Source organism: Leptosomus discolor, chromosome 1, assembly GCF_034619465.1.
Source record: "Leptosomus discolor isolate bLepDis1 chromosome 1, bLepDis1.hap2, whole genome shotgun sequence".
Lineage (NCBI taxonomy): Eukaryota > Metazoa > Chordata > Aves > Leptosomiformes > Leptosomidae > Leptosomus > Leptosomus discolor.
In genome coordinates this window covers 188,877,163-188,897,455 of record NC_141391.1, presented here as the reverse complement: position 1 = coordinate 188,897,455, position 20,293 = coordinate 188,877,163, and the positions used below count along the sequence as shown (strand labels likewise).

General features: G+C 37.4%; 1 protein-coding gene across 1 annotated transcript in view; it reads left to right on the top strand.

Annotated features, from left to right (window-relative positions):
- Nucleotides 1–20,293, top strand: part of DOCK4 (dedicator of cytokinesis 4) — a 166,981-nt gene that overhangs the window by 10,047 nt on the left and 136,641 nt on the right. The window contains exons 6-8 of the mRNA XM_086462120.1: nucleotides 2,511–2,659; nucleotides 4,040–4,124; nucleotides 5,734–5,885. Coding sequence (XP_086318246.1) covers nucleotides 2,511–2,659; nucleotides 4,040–4,124; nucleotides 5,734–5,885 — 386 coding nt within the window. The remainder of the gene's footprint in view (nucleotides 1–2,510; nucleotides 2,660–4,039; nucleotides 4,125–5,733; nucleotides 5,886–20,293) is intronic.

Genomic DNA, 20,293 nt, shown 5'->3' with positions numbered 1-20,293 from the left:
ATTTATTCTGACTGAAATTCGGCCTTCGCTGACTGTCCTGCATCTTTTAACATTAGGGGTTTTTGCACATTATAATCTGAGACATAATAATTGCTATAATTTTTTTCCGTGCCTACTTCTCTTTCCTCTGTTAATGAAACTTTTTATTTTTTTTACTTTCTCTTGACTGTAGAGTTGTGTCTTTAAAGGTTTAACTAAAATATTTTAGTTTTAAATTGTGATTGTCTTCCATCTTTAACATTTAACCTTCGAATCTACTGCATTACAGCCAAACCATGGTTTGGACTTGGCAGCATTTGCACGCATAAAATATAATCAAAACCTGTTCACTTGCATCTACATAGTCTTCAGCCCCTCATCTTAACTCGTCGATGGGCTGATGATTATGACTTAAATTGTGAGAAGATTAGCTACCTTCTGCTGATACAGAGGCTGCTTCTGCTTCATAAGAAACAGCAATGCATGGTGCCAATAGACCTTCTACAAGTCAGGATGGTACAGAAATAGGCAGTCTGCTACCTTTTTGAGATGATTGTGTGGATTGTATTCAGAGAGGCCATTCAGAACCAGGTGACCTTTCTGAAACCTGCAATTGGAGCAGTTGCCGATTTGCTTAGTGAAAGCTTTTATACAAGAACCTGCAAAATCAAGTATTTCTTTCTGTTGGATTCTTAGACTATCATTGTAAACGTGGTAGTGAAATTGTCATTAAACAGTATGAACTGTTCCTTGAGAAACAAGAAACTGTTTCTTCAAAGCTTGTTTGAAATTTCTCTGGATTATTATGGGAAGTAGTTTTCTTGACTATATGAAGCATATCTAAGTGTGATTGCTTTGTGTGTATTAGCAAGTATGTTAGTACAATAGGAACAAAAGGAGCAAATATATGATCCCGTAGTGTAGAGACATAAATCCATGCACAGTTGCTTGCAGATCCACTCAGCACTTTGAGATACAAGCAACTCATAGACAAATTCTAAAGCATTGGAAAAGAAAGGGTGCCTGAAGATGTTATTTTGAGCTTAATAGTGTTAAACATTAGCACGTCTCTTGTATTCATATAAATAAATTACTTCAATAGAGCTTATAATTGGATACTGAAAACAAAGATGCACCTGAATTAGTGTTTATTCAATTTGGTTTTTTAACTGTAGAAATGAAATCTTTATATGCTAGTGTCTGATGGAAAACTGTGAAAACATACTGTCAGCCTAGTTCTCTATGACATTCATATGAAGTAATTTTGTCCCTTACTCCTAATTCAAGGCCTATTTGTACGACCTTTTTCTTTTGTTTTCTTTTATTTACAAAGTTCATCTATTCCTATTGTTCTTACTGAAGTTTCTTCTTTCTTGGCAGCTATTTTCTTCACTGCTGTTGTCACTGTGTGTTCAAAATGCACTGGCTTTCTTTTTTTCCAGACAGAAAACCAAGGCAAACAATTAATTAATGCTCATTTTAGTGAGTTTGTGAAGTGAATGAATGTGAAATAAAAAGAGCAGATTTATCAAACAGCAGTTTGTCAGAGCCCTTGGAATATAAAAGTTATTGACAGAGAGTAATGGTGCTTTTAAGTGAATTTTAGCTTTTCATAGCAATTATGCAGCAGAAGTAGCTGAACTTTGGTTTTATGCCATTTGTTCATATGAAGAAGGAAAAAAGAAATGGCTTAGGGTTTTTTGTCATGAATTAGGAGAAAAAATCTGAGTAGGAATGTGTTTTCAGCTGTGTGATGCATCACTTAAATGGAGGTTGCAGTCATTTCCTCAAGCTAGGGTTTCTCAGAAAAAATTCTATCAAGTAAAAATACTTAGGATTGGTGAAGGAGGAGTTAGAAGAACTCCTGTTTGGGAGGAAGCTGTTATGGGAAATTGTTTATGTCCTTAACTGGTATATGATTAGAGTAGGAGGATGTGGTTTAAAAAGCAATCATATTCCCATAATTTCTCCTACTTCACAGTTAGATGAAGAAGACTATCTTGACAAGATTCTGTCTACATGATACTATTTATTTATGGTCAGACAGTAGTGTGTACAGTTGTATCCATGCGAGAAAAGTTCAAAAAAAATCACTCTGTGGTTCAGAGTGGTTTGAATGCTAGGAGCTATTGCCTTTTCATTCCCTTATGTGTATGAGTTCAAATAGTCTTGAATTAGATGATCACATATTCAGTTTGGATGAGACAGCAGCACAGAATGAACATGCTCTCGGAATAAAACAGTGCTATGGCATGAAATAACATGTTGTTGAATTTTTGTCATATCTGTCACATAAATTAGACTGTGTTAACATGAGACATAAGGAGTTGAAGTGAAATTTTGGAGTGTGTGTGGTGCAAAGACAGGGTCTGTGGTAAGCTCTGAAATGATTTGATACACACACGCATGCAGGTAAAATGGTCACAGCACAATAGGGAGAAAAAAAAAGACTAAGTAGGGGAATAAGGAAGGATTTTTCTGTATTTATTATACAGGTGATGTAGAGGCAATTATATTTTTATCTCTCACAGAGAAATGAGGGGGATCTCTTTCACCGACTGTGGCACATAATGAATGAAATCCTAGACCTGCGAAGGCAGGTCCTTGTCGGCCATCTCACCCATGATCGAATGAAGGATGTCAAGCGACACATCACTGCTCGTCTGGATTGGGGCAATGAGTGAGTAAATATAATAATAAATGAAAATAGTGTAATCTAATCATAAAGCCACAGCTTTGGACTCATTGTAGAATGTTGAAATAAGGAATGAATTTCTGACAGATGTTACCATTTTTCTTTAGTGGACTTTCTCCTTCATTGTTTTTCTGTCCACTATGTTTTAACAGTGCAAAGTGACTTCTTGTTTTATTTTCCTTTTTTCTCTGAATTTATTGTACATAGCAGAGGTACTGTCTACAAGATAATTCCATTGGAATATCTGCAGCATCCTTTTATGTCTCTTTAAAACATACCTGGCCAGATTCCTGTGTGACACAGTTAACATAGCTCTGTTGTCTTAACTGAAACTGTATTGGCTGCCATTGCTTCCTTTTCGACTCCTGTCACACTATTCCGTTCCTACTTGGGCATCTCTAACACATCTTGCTACTATGCTCTGCATTGTTCTTTTATCTGAATAACTAATAAGAGCTAATACAAATTGTGTTTACTTTTTTTTTTTAAAGCAGCAAAAAGGTTAAAATACCTTTTTGGCATATGAGTGCTGTTTCCAAAGTCTTTTCTTTAACCTATATTTATTCAGTTAAACTCTGAGTAAATGCAGCAATATTCAATAGTAAAATTAACTGAATTTCAGGGGTTTCTGCAACTGCTGCTGTCTGAAAGCCTAAATGCTAAACATAGCGGAAGAAATGTGATTAACTGTGTATGATTAACTGTCTGCTTAGAATTTTGTGCTAACTGAATGGAATTGTGATGGTTTTTGAAGTGGTCAGTTCCTACTCTTTAAAAACACATTTTTTAAAAAACTTTCTAATTTTTCAAGTTTTTCTAAATTCCGCATGACTGCCCCATATGTGTTATTCATCTTTATTGTTTGCTGCTGTGCTAAAAATAAGTTTTATTTCTGTTGATTCAAGCTCATTTAATTATTTTGTTTAGAGGGTACAGCCAAGCAACTTTGATGCCATCCACTCCAAACTAAAAATAAGCAGATGTTTTGGCATTTGATGGATTTTCTTTTTAACTTCTTTTCCATGGTTGTCACTCAAATTGATAATACTAGTGTGATTCACATGTTACAGTGTCCACAATAGTACAAAGGACAATATCTATTGTACATTTTCCACAATGTGAAAGAAATTTAAAAATAGTGGAAAACCATATCCAATTGTTGGTACAAAATGAAAGGGAGGAATCATCTGTGAATGGTGAATATAGCCAAAATATATTAAAAAAACAAAACCGACTGTGGAGTACCAATTAACACGTACATTATTTGTTGGAATGTTTCTGTGAAAAATAAATAGAAGCAATGGGTTAATTTGTTTCCTTTGTATGTAAAAACTAATTACTGTTGTTATTCCATTTCTCATACAGACAACTGGGACTTGACTTAGTTCCGAGAAAAGAATATGCTATGGTGGATCCCGAAGAGATCAGCATTACGGAGCTCTACAGGCTGGTATGTGAATATAATACTCAGTACTTTTGCTATCAAATTACATACTGATGTTTTGATGGCCGCTTTCTTCTACTTAATCAAAACTACTTTTTCTGATCAAGTAAACTGGCATTTCATAATGTAATGAGTTTTACTATGAGGAAAGAAGTTTTCTTTTGAACAGTTATGTTATCTCTACATCTGTATGAGATGCTTTGATTTGGTATCAATTTTGTGTGTGCACACACGCTCATTTTAGATGTTATTTGTTAAAAGTTGTGTTTTCTGACATATCATTAAAATTGTGACTGTTAACATGAATTTAATCATCAATAAAAGCTTATGAAACTTTTTTTTCATTAGAGCTTTACCTGGCCCATGAGTCCTGTTAGATAAGATTTGTGGAAATATAATATACTCATGGTACAACTATTGTCACAATTAATCATACTGGGATATAGAAAAGCTCTCTTTTGGGTATAAAAGCTCATCTTGATTTACTAAAACCGGCACTGGTAATTTCTTATTCTGATTTCATCTCCAGTGAGGTCTAAGAAAACTTCCCAATTTATTTATGTGGGCTTTGGTTCATATTTAAGTGCTTCAGCTGTTACGGATATACATTTCTGAGCCTTACTTACTTAAGACTAAGTTTATTTAAGCTAATTTCTTTTATGTTAACATATTGTATTTAAATATACAATATAGCAAAAATATAATTGCTACAATTTTCTGTGGAGTTGAAATTATAATATATTTTTGCTAATTTGTAACTGCTTATGCTGATAATTGTCATGTCAACCCTGTTAGTGATTTCTCTGTGCTAGAATCAGTATACCTTTGGGCAATATCAAAGTCATATGGAATGTTATGGACTCCTGTTGAAGCACTAGATGAAATGTAGTAAGGAACCATTAATCATAAGAAGAAATGTAACAGAGGAAGGATAACCCAGAAAACTAATAATGGAACTCATGCAGTGCACTTTCAAAAATAGAGGAAAAAAAAAAAAAGCCCAAGATAACCTCAGTTTGAAGGATAAGTAGCTTAGAAAGACTGCTGTTCAAAAATATTGTTGGTACAATGTAAGGGAGAAATAGTACAAGTTAAAATTGTCCTACCCTTAATGGGTGATTAAAAAGGTGAAGGCCTAAACTGTGAAGTCAAATCAAGAGAATTTAGTAGCCTCTATATAATAGTCTGCCAAAGATTATAAAATATGGATGTGATTTTTTTTTTCCATTTTAAAATACTGATGTTCTGCAAAAGCATTTTTTTTTGTGTGTATGAATACTAGAATATCAGATCTTTAACTATTTAAACCAGATATGAAATACTGTATTGTAACAGCACAAAGCTTTATAGTGACTTAGAATTTTCAGAGTAGAAAAAAGGTAGTCTTCTAGAGGTTACTGTTTTTGCCCTAGAGATAATTATGGTGCAATGCAACACTGGGAAAGTCACTTCCTTACGTTCTCCTTCTCAGATACCAAAGAAATCCCCAACTATTACAAGTTAATACTGAATTAAAAATTGGGAATAAGAAAGTAGTTCAGAATTACATTTTTTAAGTTTTGAGATTTTTACAATTAATTCAGACTGGCTGTTATGTTGTTTGTGCTATTTTTAGATGGAGCATCGTCATCGAAAAAAAGACACACCAGTACCAGCTAGCAGCCACCATCTTTTTGTTCAGATGAAGAGTCTAATGTGCTCCAATCTGGGAGAGGAACTGGAAGTAATCTTCTCGCTCTTTGATAGTAAAGAAAATCGACCCATCAGGTACCACATGATTTTTTTTACTGATTTCACATAAGTTTTGTTACTACACACTGTATATTTTGATCCAGGTAACAAATTTCACATTTAGAAACAAGCACAAGATAGTCTTGATTCAGGATAAGTTTTTGCTTCCTTTTGAAATTGTTATAGTTTATAGTATCATTTTAGATTTAAATAAGGTATATTTCTCTGCCTTGTTTACCTATTCCATTTTTCAGTTGTTTTTGTTTGTGTAGGAACATACATGCATTCGCTGAGTGAATGTTAGTTCTGTGACCTAAAGGTCATTTTTCAGTATCTCTGTTTTCCTCTCTCCTAATCAGTGCACATTCAAAACTTAGAACTGTTGCTTGCTCTGTAATATTTGAGATGAATTCTCCTAGGTACATGAGACTGAAGGGCTGCACTTAGTCAATTAAGAGTCTTTTTGTAAAAAGAGCCTGTACTTCAGTGAGAAAATGCCTATTCTTCAGTAAAACAGTCAAATCCAATCTCGCATCCATTTAGGGTTTGTTTGACCTCTTTTTTTTTAGCTGGGAGCCAGTCCTGGACCCATTCTTTTTCTGTTTGTCCTAGACTTTAAATTTTGTGAGAGCTCTGATAACCTTTGAATTTTTAAATATTCAGTAGTTATTTCTACTCCCAGCACGTTTCTCGCCAAGAGAGAGAACATGGGAGTGAACAGTAGTGGAACCACTATGCACTTAATAGATATGAGCACAGGGGAGAGCGGAGTTAGTGCAAGAGCCTTATAATTTCTGTTTGAGGAGTGTGCCAGGAAGATTGAACCATTAAATGCTTGTGTAGTGGTGATGTGTATGGTGTGTTGAACCTGGCATCCAGCCAGGTGCCCACCAAAGCTGCTCTATCACTCCCCTCCTCAGCTAGACATGGACAGAAAATATAACAAAAGGCTCGTGGGTTGAGGTGAGGGCAGGGAGAGATCATTCACCTGTTACTGTCATGGGCAAAACAGACTAGACTTGGGGAAAATTAACTTAATTGACTAGCAATCAAATCAGAGAAAGGTAATGAGAAATAAAACTAAATCTTAAAAACACCTTCCCCCCACCCCTCACTTCTTCCCGAGCTCAACTTCGCTTACAATTTTTCTCTACCTCCTCCCTCTGAGCGGCCCAGCAGGACGGGGAATGGTGATTGTGGTCAGTTCATCACATGTTGTTTCAGCTGCTCGTTCCTACACAGAGGGAGGACCCCTCACACTCTTCCCCTACTACAACGTGGGGGTCCCTCCCACGGCAGACAGTCCTCCATGAACTTCTGCAACATGAGTCCTTCCCACGGGCTGCAGTTCTTCATGAACTTCTCCAGTGTGGGTCCCTTCCACGGGGCCACAAGTCCTGCCAGGAGCCTGCTCCAGCATGGGCTTCCTATGGGGTCACAGCCTCCTTTGGGCACCCACCTGTTCCAACGTGGGATCCTCCGTGGGCTGCAGGTGGGTATCTGCTCCACTGTGGACCTCCATGGGCTGCAGGGGGATAGCCTGCCTCACCGTGGTCTTCATCACAGGCTGCAGGGGAATTGCTGCTCTGGCACCTGAAGCAGGTCCTCCCCCTCCTTCACTGTTGTCTGCACAGTTGTTTCTCTTACATAGTCTCACTCGTCTCTCTGGCTGCGGTTGCTGTTGCATAGGGCTTTTTTCCCCCTTCTTAAACACGTTATCCCAGAGGCACTTCCATCATTGCTGATGAGCTTGGCCTTGGCCAGCGGTGAGTCTGTCTTGGAGCCAGCTGGCATTGGCTCTTTTGGACATAGGAGAAGCTTCTGGCAGTTTCTCACAGAAACCACCCCTGTAGCTCACCTCGCTATCAAAACCTTGCCACGCAATCCCGATGCAATGGCAGATCACCTTCTGGTCAGAAGGCTCCCATTTGTAATTTGGCCTCTGTATTTTCTTCATGAGCTGCTCCAACGTGAGTCCTTCCCACAGGCTGCGGTTCTTCTGATTGTTGGCCGCTGTATTCTTCTCTGTTCTCCTCATGATAGAAAGAAGATGTTCTGGAGGCAACAGTTTAAAACTGGCCACTAGAGAAATGAAAGACTGGACTTTAAACCAAAAAGCACTTTAGATAAGACAGCTCATGAAAAGAAATATAAGCTGCTGCTTTAAGGAGTTAATAGTTACCCTCTTAATTGGATAAAAAGCATTAAGAAAAATGTGTACAAAGCCATGACTAGTGTACTAGTTGTCGTCTTGCATATAGCAATAGGAATTTGGGGAACCGTGTGGAATTTGGGCTGAATTTGACAAAATTATGTCTGTGCTTTGTAGTTTGGCAAGATAACTAACTAGTGCTTTGAAGGAAGATAATACTGAGTAAATTGATTCTTATTGTTAATGAAATCATATATAAGCAACTATTTTTGCAGTGTTAGCTGCTAAATACTGACACTTCATTCTGCACTTTGGACCTTAGTCACCAAAACAGTTTACTGTAATTTCTGAGAATTGAATGTGCATTAGGGCACATCTTTTGTGTTCACTTCAGTGAATGCCACATCAGGTGATAGATTTAGGGAAGAGCTTCAGACCTTGACAGAAAATGATTTGGGTGTTATGGATTGCTGAAAACAAGGTTATGGCAGTAGTGGTGGTATGAAAGCAAATGGATTGGCTTTCATGTTCACATGAAAGCACAAATTCTAGAGCTGTTTGTCACATGCATGCTGTGATCTGACCTTTAGTTATTGATTCCTGACTCCAGTGTCTGTTAGCAGCTGCTTTATTATGTGTGAACTTCCTCATCCCATTACTGGCAAGCTTTGAAGAAGCATGTTGCCATGAATCCAAACCGCCTTCTAGGGCATGGGGGGAAATGACAAGATTTGTGGAGGTTGCAACCATCTGCACCACAAAGAAACATATACCCCTACAACAACAAAACTACAACAGAAAACCTTCCCAAGAAACAAACAGACACCTCTTAACATGTTGAAAAAGCTGAAACCAAAAGAGTTTTCACAAAAGCAAATTAAATCATAGAATAGAATCATAGAACTTTTTGTGTTGGAAAGGACCTTTAAAGGTCACCTATTCCAACCCCGCTGCAGTGAGAGGGACATCTTTAGCTAGATCAGGTTGCTCAAAGCCCTGTCCAACCTGACCTTGAATGTTTCCAGGGATGGAGCATCTACCAATTCTCTCGGCAACCTGTTCCAGTGTTTCATCACCCTCATTGTAAAAAATTTCTTCCTTATATCTAGTCTTAATCTGCCCTCTTAGTTTAAAAGCATTACCTCTTGTCCAGTCACTACAGGCCCTATTGAAAAGTGTGTCCCCATCTTTCTTATAATCCCTCTTTAATTGTTGAAAGGCCACAATAAGATCTCCCTGAAGCCTTCTTTTCTTCAGGCTGAACACCACCAACTCTCAGTCTTTCTTCATAGGAGAGGTGCTCCATCCCTCTGAGCATTCTTGTGGCCCTCCTCTGGACTTGCTCCAACAGGTCCATGTCTTTCTTGTGCTGAGCACTGCAAGGTATATCTGTATCACAGAACGAGCTCTAGAATGCTGAGGTGTCCAAGCTGGAGATTTACGCGGTCTTTCTGGACTAGACCTGGAAGCAACATAAGCAGGTTATGGTGAAGTTAAACCAGTGCTAGTTGGTCTTGGTGCACAACAGAATGGGATGACGTATAATTTTTATTCAGTACAAATATTTCAAAGGTCTTTAGGCTCTGGGTGATGCATGCATGAAATGAACAGCCTCCCTCAGAAAGATGGTGTACGAGAAGAGACAGTGTTTGCGCTCCCCTCTCCCCTCTGAGAACTGCAGTTCTCACCTGGCAATGATGCCAAAGCCTACTGACTGTAATAGAGTTGTGGATAGACAGACTCTTCTACTCATTTATGATGAAAGTGCAGGTCAAAAGCCATGTGTGGCAACACCTTATGGTCTGTCATAACCTAGCGGTGTCATTTGTCCATTGGTTTCCTAACCTGTTGTCTTGTGGTACAGTAGAAATATGCTATGAAAATAATAGATGAAACTTACTAATAGCACAGATAAACTTAAGTAACTATACATGATAATTTATTCCCTGAAACAGAAAGATCTTTGATTAAGAATAGAGGTATATGAATATATATGACTTAAAATATATTTCTTCAGTTCATTGCTTATGGTATTAGAATTTTTAGGTTTTGTTTCTTTGGACTTTGTTGCTTTTTACCTCAAGTTTCAGTTTTGCAAGCACTGTATGTGTACCAAGCTTTCCTCAGGGGAGTAATCCTGCTTGTTTTAATGAGACTGAATGCATAATGTTAAGTACAAGCTCACAGGTACAATTGCTCCAAAAATGTGGTTTTATGTGGGTTCTGATATAATGTTCATTGTCCATCTAATGTAAAATGGCATAAAGCAAGTGCTCTCTGTAGCCTCTGAAACAAAGAGTTCATTTGGAGAGAGTACAAATAGCAGAATTGAGATTTAATGTTAGAATTTCTAGTCCGATATTTTTCTTAAGACTAACGTAGCTTCTTATCAGGTGGAGCTGGAAATGTAAGGTCTCTCTATACCTCTGTTTCATTTTTTGAAACCTGAGGTTTGTGCAATTGACTAGCAGCTTTGAAGGGTTGTTGGAGGACTAGAAACAACATTATCTGATTAATTTTTTTAATTGATTGCCTGTCTTTTTCCACAGGTTGTTTTTTTTATTTGTTTGTGTTTCATGCATTCAGCTGAACAGAAACATTTGTTTCAGGTATCACGGTTAAACTGTATTGCAGTTGTAGATACTGAGATGGAGGAAGTGTCTGTAAAAAGGTATAGTAAGGCTTTAGGAAACTTGAGTATAGCAGCTCCCTTCCTCGTCCAGCTCTAGACTAGTGCAAGCAAAGGGAGCATCTGGGTAGGATGCTCTGATCCAAAACAGTTAGCAACATTCAGAAAGAAATATAGTATGTTTGAGTCACAGCTCACCTGGCCTGCAAGGAACCATAGCATATAAATGGTATTCTGTGGCATTTTCTTAGTGAGATTATTTTTAATGTATTAATAAAAATCTATCTGTGTATTGCTGCAGAGTTTATATGGAAAGTTTTCATTAAATTTTGAGTCATTACTGGTAAGAGGATGTAATTTTTACTAACATGCATAAAACAATTTGGTTTTGATAGTGACTTGGCAGACTTGCAGTCACTGATTTTTCTGTTCAACTATAGTGTTGAATACGTTGAAAGAGTTTGGTCTTTCTCTTCCTTTATGTTGAAAATATGAGAGTTAGTAACGTGGATAGCATGTTACCATCTGGAAAAGTCTGTGCTTTGGAAAAACAAGGGAAAAAAAAACAAGGTGCTTGCTAATGCAGGGAAGATATGGTTTCGTAGCTGAGCTTTATATTAAACTGCAAGAATAACTGTGTCCTTAAGCCATTGTAAAGTTGTAGTTTTCTCAGGCAATATTAAGAACTGATCAGTCCTAGAATATAGTTATTGAACAATGAAGGGTGATGAAACTTTTTGGTGGTGTTGTTGCTATAGTTATAGAATCTCTCTGAAAAAAGCATGCCATAGCAACTGAGACAAACCAAGGTATAAGCAGAAAGCGCAGTGTATTAACAGTTCTTGCATTTGGCTTAATGTGATTAAAGTTGAGTGTCTAATAGGAAAATATAACATCATTACATGCAAAGAACATATTAAAATAATATAGGTGTATAAAGTAGAAAGAAATTTAGATATCAAATTGAAAACTATGATGTTGAATGTCAGCACACAACTTTTCTCTAATTCTCCTGACCCATGTGTTTTACCACAGGAACTAAGTTCAGTAAGTATTTTTGGCAGGCCTGGATTCTAATACAATGCAGTATTAGCCACTTAGTCTTTGTAAAGACAACCAGAGGAGGAAAAGGAGAATTGTAATGATTGTAATTTGCTTTACACTTTATACAGTATCTTAATGACGATTGCTGTAGCTTAAGAGAGAGTCCAGACTCCCTGGAAGATAGGAAATATAAGTTTGAATATTCAAAGGCAGAGCAAGAAACTGAGCATGGGTCTTTGTTTTCTTAAAGAAAAACCTATTAATATAAATCTGTTCTTCACCTATATTAGACTCTTGTTCCTCTTTATTTTAAAAAAAATAAATCCAATGGGGTCACCACATGCATCATATTTAAATTTAGCATTCATTCCTCTTCATCACCTTTTGCTTCTTTGGTTAGTTGTGCTTCATTAGAAAATAATTGGTCCTGAAAGAACATGCAAATATATCTTTAGGACAGGGGAGGATGCTATTTCAGACCCTTGTGGAATCTGAGTAGATGGAGATATATTTCTGTGGTTGTGAGTAAGATGCCAAGGTTAAGACACGTGCCAATGTTTAGCATTTCCTTTTTGTTTAATTTTAGAAGGATTCGTGATGAATAAATGGACTTTAGGATTTGAATACAGCTCCAAAGACACCAAAACTTAAGACCTTTTTGTGAATTGCATCTCTAGGCTCCTGTTACAGTCTACAGAGACCTAGGTATAGTCAGTGAAACCTAGAAAGTGACTCAGCTGGTGAAATGTCTGTGTCTTCTTTAGGGCACGTTGGATAGCTCTTTAGAATCCATGGACAATACATTTAGAATCCATAGCAATACATTCCTTAAAGAGCTGCTCAGCATACTGTGAAGTAGTTTTGAGCTGTCTATCCTATTTTTTTTTTGTTTTCCGTTTTGCTACTTTAGATCAAATAAAGTTTGAGCCTTCATATTCAGAAAGAGTTGATGTTGAATTCATAAAGGGTATAGATAGTTATCTGACTTCTTGACATTAGCCCCTCAGAGTGGAATTCATAAGGAAGAGCACTCTGAATTTGCTTTTAAAATATTTGCAAAGGATTTAGAGTAGAGGGATTAAAAATAAGTGATATATGTATGTACAAATTGACTACTGTTGCTTCAGTATATATTGAAATTCTTTTATTAGAAAAGAAAGCGTGGTCTGTGTGCCTCTTGTTATTATGTTGTGGTAGGCAATGTACATGTTTGATGAATATTCTTCTAACTTAGCATGTAAATTGATGCTCTCATTTTGTGAGCTACCAGTGCATTTCCAGGATAGCGTCTTTTAAAACAAGAGTTGGAAGTTAAAGCCATAGAATCATTTAACCATTATTGTGATTTCGATGATGTGTCTTAGTATCCCTTTAATGCTTTGAATAAAAGGAAAATTAGTTAAATTTATAACTGGATTATTTTCAGTTAATTTTTTTTTTCCTCTTAAAAGCATGGATAAGCATGTTAAAGCATCTTAAAAGCTCATAATTTTCCCAACATGTACTAAGAACTAGATAATAATATATTTTTCAGGTGAGATATGAGAAACTGTGGTGTTGAAATGAATTAGTGACTTGCCCAGAGAAGAAGTCTGATGTGAGATACTGACAAAAAAAATCAGTGTGATGCTAGGGGTTCCTTTTGACCTTCAGACTTCCTAACTAAAGATTTCCTAGATTGATAGCAGCTGTGGTGCATCACTTGCACCTAACTTTGGGCAACAGGGATTTTTTTTTTCTATCAACTTCAGTAAATTAGAGAGAAATATTCTTTTGTGATCACTTGGCATTTGTTTGGGACAGTACGGGTTGTACTTCCCTGCAGGCTTTTTTTGTTGCTGGAAATCGCTATTAAAAATAACTTTTTCTAATTGTGTTGGCGCCCACAATAACATAATTTCTGTTGTATTAAGGTAGATGTAATAATAAAATACAGGTTTATTTACGACTTTATTATTGTTGTTAATAAACAGTAATAATAAGTATTACTTTGTAGACTGTTTCTATGTCGATGTAATTGTCTAATGTGTGTCTTCACAATTTAAAAGGCTTTTTTTGGACATGGATATTCTACTTCCTATATGGAAGCAAGAAAACTGTCAGTATTAAGTATTTAGGTCTGAGTGATGACATGCTTATGCACTTGATGCATTAAGACTACAGTTGCAAGTTACTCATTTTCTCTTTAATAGGTGCATACTAATTTCACTTGACTGTGTATGCATATGTATATATCCATATTTTCTAGCTAAACTAGTGGCTGGGATTAATTTTTGCTATCACTTAAATTAACATTAAACAGCTGAAGTCAGCCCCTGATGATTCCTAGAGTTTTCCCTGGTATGTTCTTGTATCTTGTTCCATTTGCCTTCCCTTCTTCCTGCTTTGCAGTTTTCTTTCCTAGAACAGTAACAGGCCCTGAGTGGAATAGTGCAAGTGTGTGAATGGCACTGCTTTAAGATGGTACAGCCATATGGCTTGCCCCAGTAAAATTCTTTGTTTTATGCACTGTGATGTCTTCTAACTTTACTTTCCTATTCCTCTTCCACTTTTACTTGTTAAGGTCACAAGCTCTGTTTGTATATTCTTCAGTTTTTTGTCCTTTAAGTAAAAAGCTATATTTGTGACACCTTAGTTTGTAGAAATAATTACACTATTAGAATCTGAAGGCGAACTTTTTAGCATACACAGTTGTAGAGTAGTGTTGTAACTGTATTTGGAAAATGAAAGAGGTCCGTGTTCACATCTTTTCTCAAGGCTTTTTTGTTTTTCAGTTCACTCCTGTTTTCCTGGTGACTGCTGAGCTTTTACTGGCTACTTAGTCATACAACATCTTAGTCTGTTTCCAAAGTATATTATCTCAAACATATTTTATCTAGATCTATTGAGAGTCCAGACAGTAGTTAGTGTTGTTAAGAAATGCTTTTGTAAAATCTGTTCCTTGAATCTGGCATGCTCAACAAATGTTTGAAAAACACAAAAGCAGAAGGACTTATTTAGTACTGAGCTTTGATGGTTTGTTTTTATAGAATTTAATTTTGCTAAAACTAGATGAACAGTTTGAAAGTCTAAGACTGCTGTCTACTTCAGCACGTGGTGCCATCCAGTAGAAGTGGATTTGTAGAGCAGCAGTTCATGCTAAGCCCAATCTTAATGTGTAAAAGTTTTAAGGATTTTACTTTGGCCTAACTCTGTTGTGTGGACTGAGTGGCAAGAGCATGTGTTCTGGTTTAGTTTTATGCAGAAGAAATCCAGTTCACTATCTTAGGCTGTTGTAGGTTGTGACTCAACATGTAGAGATGGTCAGAAGATTTTCTTCAAAAGCAAAATCTGATTCAAGCTAACCCAATCACATAGATTGTAAAATAGTGTATGTAAGACGGATATTACAAGATCATAGTTTGAATGTGGGAAAATCCTGTAAAACATGGAGTAACTCAGCTGTACTTATGCATATTTTTACTTTGGAGTTAACTCATTTTTTTTATCCATTAAAATCATAATACAAAAATAATTTCAGAGTTAAAAGGGATTGTAGACACTTCAATGCAGTTGATTTAATGTAAGATGCACTTACAAGAAAATAGCTAAGATTAAACTTTAGGTAAAAGATAGGACATTGTTAGAGCTCCAAAGGAAGACTGGAAATGTGTATTTTCCACATTTCAGCAGAGTGCAACGATCCTGTGCTCTGATGCTCTTTATTAGCTGCTTTATTAATCTGTTGTAATGTGTGGTCACTTATGAGATTTGTGAAGTTTTTATGGGTTTTCTATTCCTAAGAAATTATCGGTAGCTTCTGTTCTGTGAAGCTGGAATATGAAGATGCTTAGATTCCCAACATTAGAGTACTGAAGAGTGTGGTGATGATTGTTTGCTTTGGGGATATCTTTTGCTCTTACCAGCAAAAAATATTGAAGAAAAGAACCTCTTTTCCTGCAGTTGGATCACCCTTACAGAGCCAATAGCATGTACTTCAACAAATAACACAATTACCAATTTTGTAGTGGCAGATGTCTGGAGAAATAAAAGATGTCTGAGGATAGTATGTGCTTTTCCCTGACATATGCTAGTATCATTTACCCAATAAAGCAGTAGTGATGACCTTAGTGTAGCCAGAGGACCCATTTACACTGGAGGTCTAAGAACACCAATCCTTTAATCAAAAATATATTGATTTTTTCTTTTATCAGATCCTGGAAAGATCTCACTTATCAGCTTTTAATAGAATCAGTTTAACAAGTTGCAAGGGACAAAGTAACAGCTTAGCTGTTTTCCAGACAATGTGCATTATTCACTGAGACTCTGTTAACTTTATTTCTTGCCACAAGAATATTCTGCGTTACAAAAAAAACAAAACCAAAAAAACAAAACCCCAAGGTAAATATTTACCCGATGACTATGTTCAAAAAATCAAATATCCCAATGTCGTCTGAAATACCTGCCTTTCCAGTGTAGATGCTGTAAGACTGTGTTTGTATTTGTAGCACATTGCTACCTAGACATCTTGCCTTGGGTTTTTTTTAAGAGAAATTTGAAAACTCCAACAACACTGGGCATTGCATTATGACAAAGAGAATGGAAGGTATGAAGCCTGCTACCTACATTTGTTCATTCAGACTGCGGACCTTGTTCTCGGCATTGTTGAGTACGCATAAGAATGCTGCATCATCTTCTGCCCAAAGTCCCAGTTGCTTTGCTGACCTTTACGTTTATGTAGAGTTTGTGCCTCTGTGTTATGCTAACATACTGCTGTAGAAATTATTTTTCTTAAATCTGTAATGTGACACCTGGTTCTTGTGTACCGCTGTCTTTTCTAAACCATTTTCTTTGTGTTAGAGTTTTTTTTCCAAATAGCAATGCTATTAATAGGACAATTTCAAGGCAGCACTTCAGAAAGATGGAGTGCGGTAAGATTTTCTTTCATTGATACGCTCTTTGTGTCTGTGTCAATATGATATGAACGGCTTATCACAAATGATTGATGGCTCTGGCCCCATCTGTGTGAGGAATGGAGATAAGTTAGCATGCTAATCCTCCTTTTCCTATCACCTTGAACAACCTTGTTTGTAACTATCATGTTGCCCTCAAATGAACACAGATTCTTAAGCAGCAAAGAGGGGAATAGGCTGTTTATCCAAGGCCAATGAAAGCAAACTGCATTTTCTATTTTGTGAGCTTTTGGTTATATGCTTAATGTTTGTGTAAACTCCAGACCATATCAAAGATGATTGTTGTACTCTCAACCTCACCCTTTTACATTCATACACATCATCAATCTTTTTACGCCTTTCTTCTTTCAGTTCTGCTATTACTTTAAATCAGTTAAATCATAGATCACTTGCCAAAAGCTGAAATCCACGTTTTGTTGGTCCAAACATTTGCTGCTTTGTGTTCTAATTTCTTTTTTCCAGAAAAAAACACCCATAATGTCAGTTTTCCTTCCTTTGAGAAACAATTACTCCCCTCCCTTCTTATTCTATGAAAATCTTACAGGATTTTGGTAGAGCAAGAGAATGTTTAAAGGCATTTTTTGCAGCCTCTGTCAACATCTTCAAACCTGAGATCTACTCTGTTCTAGCACAGCTCAAAGAACCCAATCTTTAATCATCTCTCTAACTAAAGTTTACACAACTGACTATTGTTAGATGTTAACAGTCAGAAGAGCAGCAAGGAAGGGCTTGGATACATCTTGAATCAAGCTGATATTTCCATTACCCAGAGGCTCACTACTGAGAACCCAAGAGGTCTTTCCTTGAAGATATCCCTGTGGCCTCTCTTGAGTAAGATCTCAAAGACTCAAGATTACTTAAAGCATGTGTGTGGGTTACACCTGAATTTCAACATCTAGTTTACTTAGGATCAGTGCTCCAGACATCAGCACTCTAAATGCGGGAAACTCAAATAGTTAAATTCTTTGTTGCTTCTAAACAATGTTGAACATGACCACAAAAGAGATGGAGAATATATTTGTGAAGCTGTAGGGTGTGTACTCGGTGCAAGCCTATGGAAGTTATTAAAAAAGGATGTTATTTAAACAGGATGGACAGACAGGCTGACAAGAATCTCCTGAGGCTCAACATGTCATTGTGAGGAACAGTTTGTTAGTTACAGTCATTTGGAACTTCAGAGCAAGTAAAGACAAGTGGTGAAGTGTTGTGGCATGGTAGTTATTAACTTGCAGAAGTAGAAGATGGAGAAGAATGCGTAAAGAACTGTATTTCTGTAAATACCCAAATGACCCAGCTGTCTGTCTGTGCTGCCTTTGTATGGTACTTAAATGTAATCACAAAATCACAGAATGATTGAGGTTGGAAGAGAACTCCAGAAGTTGTCTGATCTAACCCCCCTAGACCTGTTTGCTCAGGACCATGTCCAGATGGCTTTTAAATGTCTGCAAGCCTCTGAAGCCTCCCTGGGCAATCTGTGCCAGTGCTCAGACACCCTCACCATAAAGAAATTGTTTTCTGATGCTCAGAGGGAACCTTCTGTGCTTCAGTTTGTGCCCATTCCTCTTGTCCTGTCACTGGGCAGCACTGAAAAGAGCCTGGCTCCATCCTCTTTGCACTCTCCCTTCAGGTGTTTATATATATTAATAAGATCCCCTCTGAGCCTTCTCTTCTGTACGTTAAAACAGTCCCAGCTCTTTCAGCCTTTCCCTCAAGTCCCTTAATCATCTTCACATCCCTTCTTTGACTGTCTCCGGTATGTTCATGTCTCTCTTGTACTGGGGAGCCCTGAACAGGACTCAGTACTCCAGGTATGGTGCAACCAGCACTGAGTACAGGGGAGAAGGATCACCTCCTTCAGCTTGCTGGCAATAATTTGTCTAATGCAGCCCAGGATACCACTTGCTGCCTTTGCCACAAGAGCATGTTGCTGGCTCGTGTTCAACTTGGTGTCCACCAGGACACCCAGATCCTTTTCTGACAAGCTGCTTTCCAGCTGGATAGCCCCCAGCAGGTACTGGTGCCTGGGGTTGTTTCTTCCTAGGTGCAGGACTTTGCGGTTCCCCTGGTTGAACCTCAGGAGATTCCTGTCAGTCTGTTTGTCCATCCTATTGAGATCCCTCTGGATGAAAGCACAACCCTCTGGCATAGCAGGCACTTCTCCCAGCTTTGTGTAATCAGCAAACTTGCTGATAGTACCGTGCACCACATCATCAAGACCATTAATGAAGATGTTAAACAGGACTGGACTGGGTATTGACCCCTGGGGTATACCGCTAGTTACTGGCCTCCACCTAGACTTTGTGCCACTGATCACCACCCTCTGGTCCTGGCCATTCAGACAGTTTTCAAGCCACCTTGCTATCTGCTCATCCAGCCCATACATCAGCAGCTTCTCTCAGGGGATCTTACAGGAGACAGTGTCACAGGCCTTACTTGAAGTCCAGGTAAACACTATCCACTGCTCTCCCCTCATCTGCCAGGCTGATCATATCATTCTAGAGGTTTATCAAGTCGGTCGAGAAGTTTCAGTTCAGAACCACCTGCTAATTAATTTCAACTTCTTTATGGTTCTTTTCATAGCATGCTTATCATGCAAGTGTTTCATGCTAGAAATGTTATTTTGGACTTTTTATTTTTTATACAATGTAAGCATCTATTGTTCCTTTCCATGTACCTTCCAGACACTTGCTTCTTTATTTTATTCTAACATCAGAGAAGAGAAAAAAAATTAGGTTTGGGAGGGCACTTTAAAACCAGATTTCTAAATCATTTTAGATGGTGCCATATATTTTAAATACCAAACCTGGAGAGAAAGGGAGAAAGAATATATATGTGCATATGTGCACACGCATTAATTGATATTCGGATTTTCTGCTCCTGTATGTATAATATCTGATTGTTCAATATTTAAGTTTTGTGTTTCTGAATGTCATGAAAATTCTAAGGCTTTATTAATAAATAACCCTGCATAAAGAGAAGGGTTTGTTTCTACCATTATCTGTGAGAATTAATATCATTCTGGGAAAAAAAAAGTGTGTTTTTTTTCCAGTTGTTTAAGGATATATTTTAACTGTATCTCAGACTAAGTTACCTGATCCAAATAGCAGTTTCTGAGAGGAAAATGTCCTCTACTCTCTGACTAGAGAGGCAGAGTTTGGACTGGATTTTGTTGTAGTTTATCAGCAACATAGAATTTTTGTAAAGAGAAAAATGTATGTACATGAAAGTGTGCTCAGTACAATGCCATATTATATGCTACACACAATCTAGGTGCTTCTTACGATTTTTAATCTGTCGTTAGGTGGTTGGCTACTCTGCCTCTCCCCCTTAAAATACTATTTTTTAACATGTGTAACCTTCACTTTATTAATACTGTTCCTTGGAAGTTATTGCTCCGGTACCTCCACATTATCCATGGATGCTTTTCGTCTTGAAGTAGTCTTGGATCATGACTTTCTCCATGCAAATGTGCCTGCTATGCAGGGCAGGGATTTGAGCTAATGGAGCTAGCAGGGGTTCTGGTGGAGGGAGCAACCCATGGGAACCAGAAGCAATGAACTAGCCCAGGGCTAGTTTTCCTTTGTAGTATTTCCACAAAAGCATAATCTGTACTTTTACTGGATCACAGCATAGGGTACCTCAGTGTTATTTTCAATTTCCTGTGCAC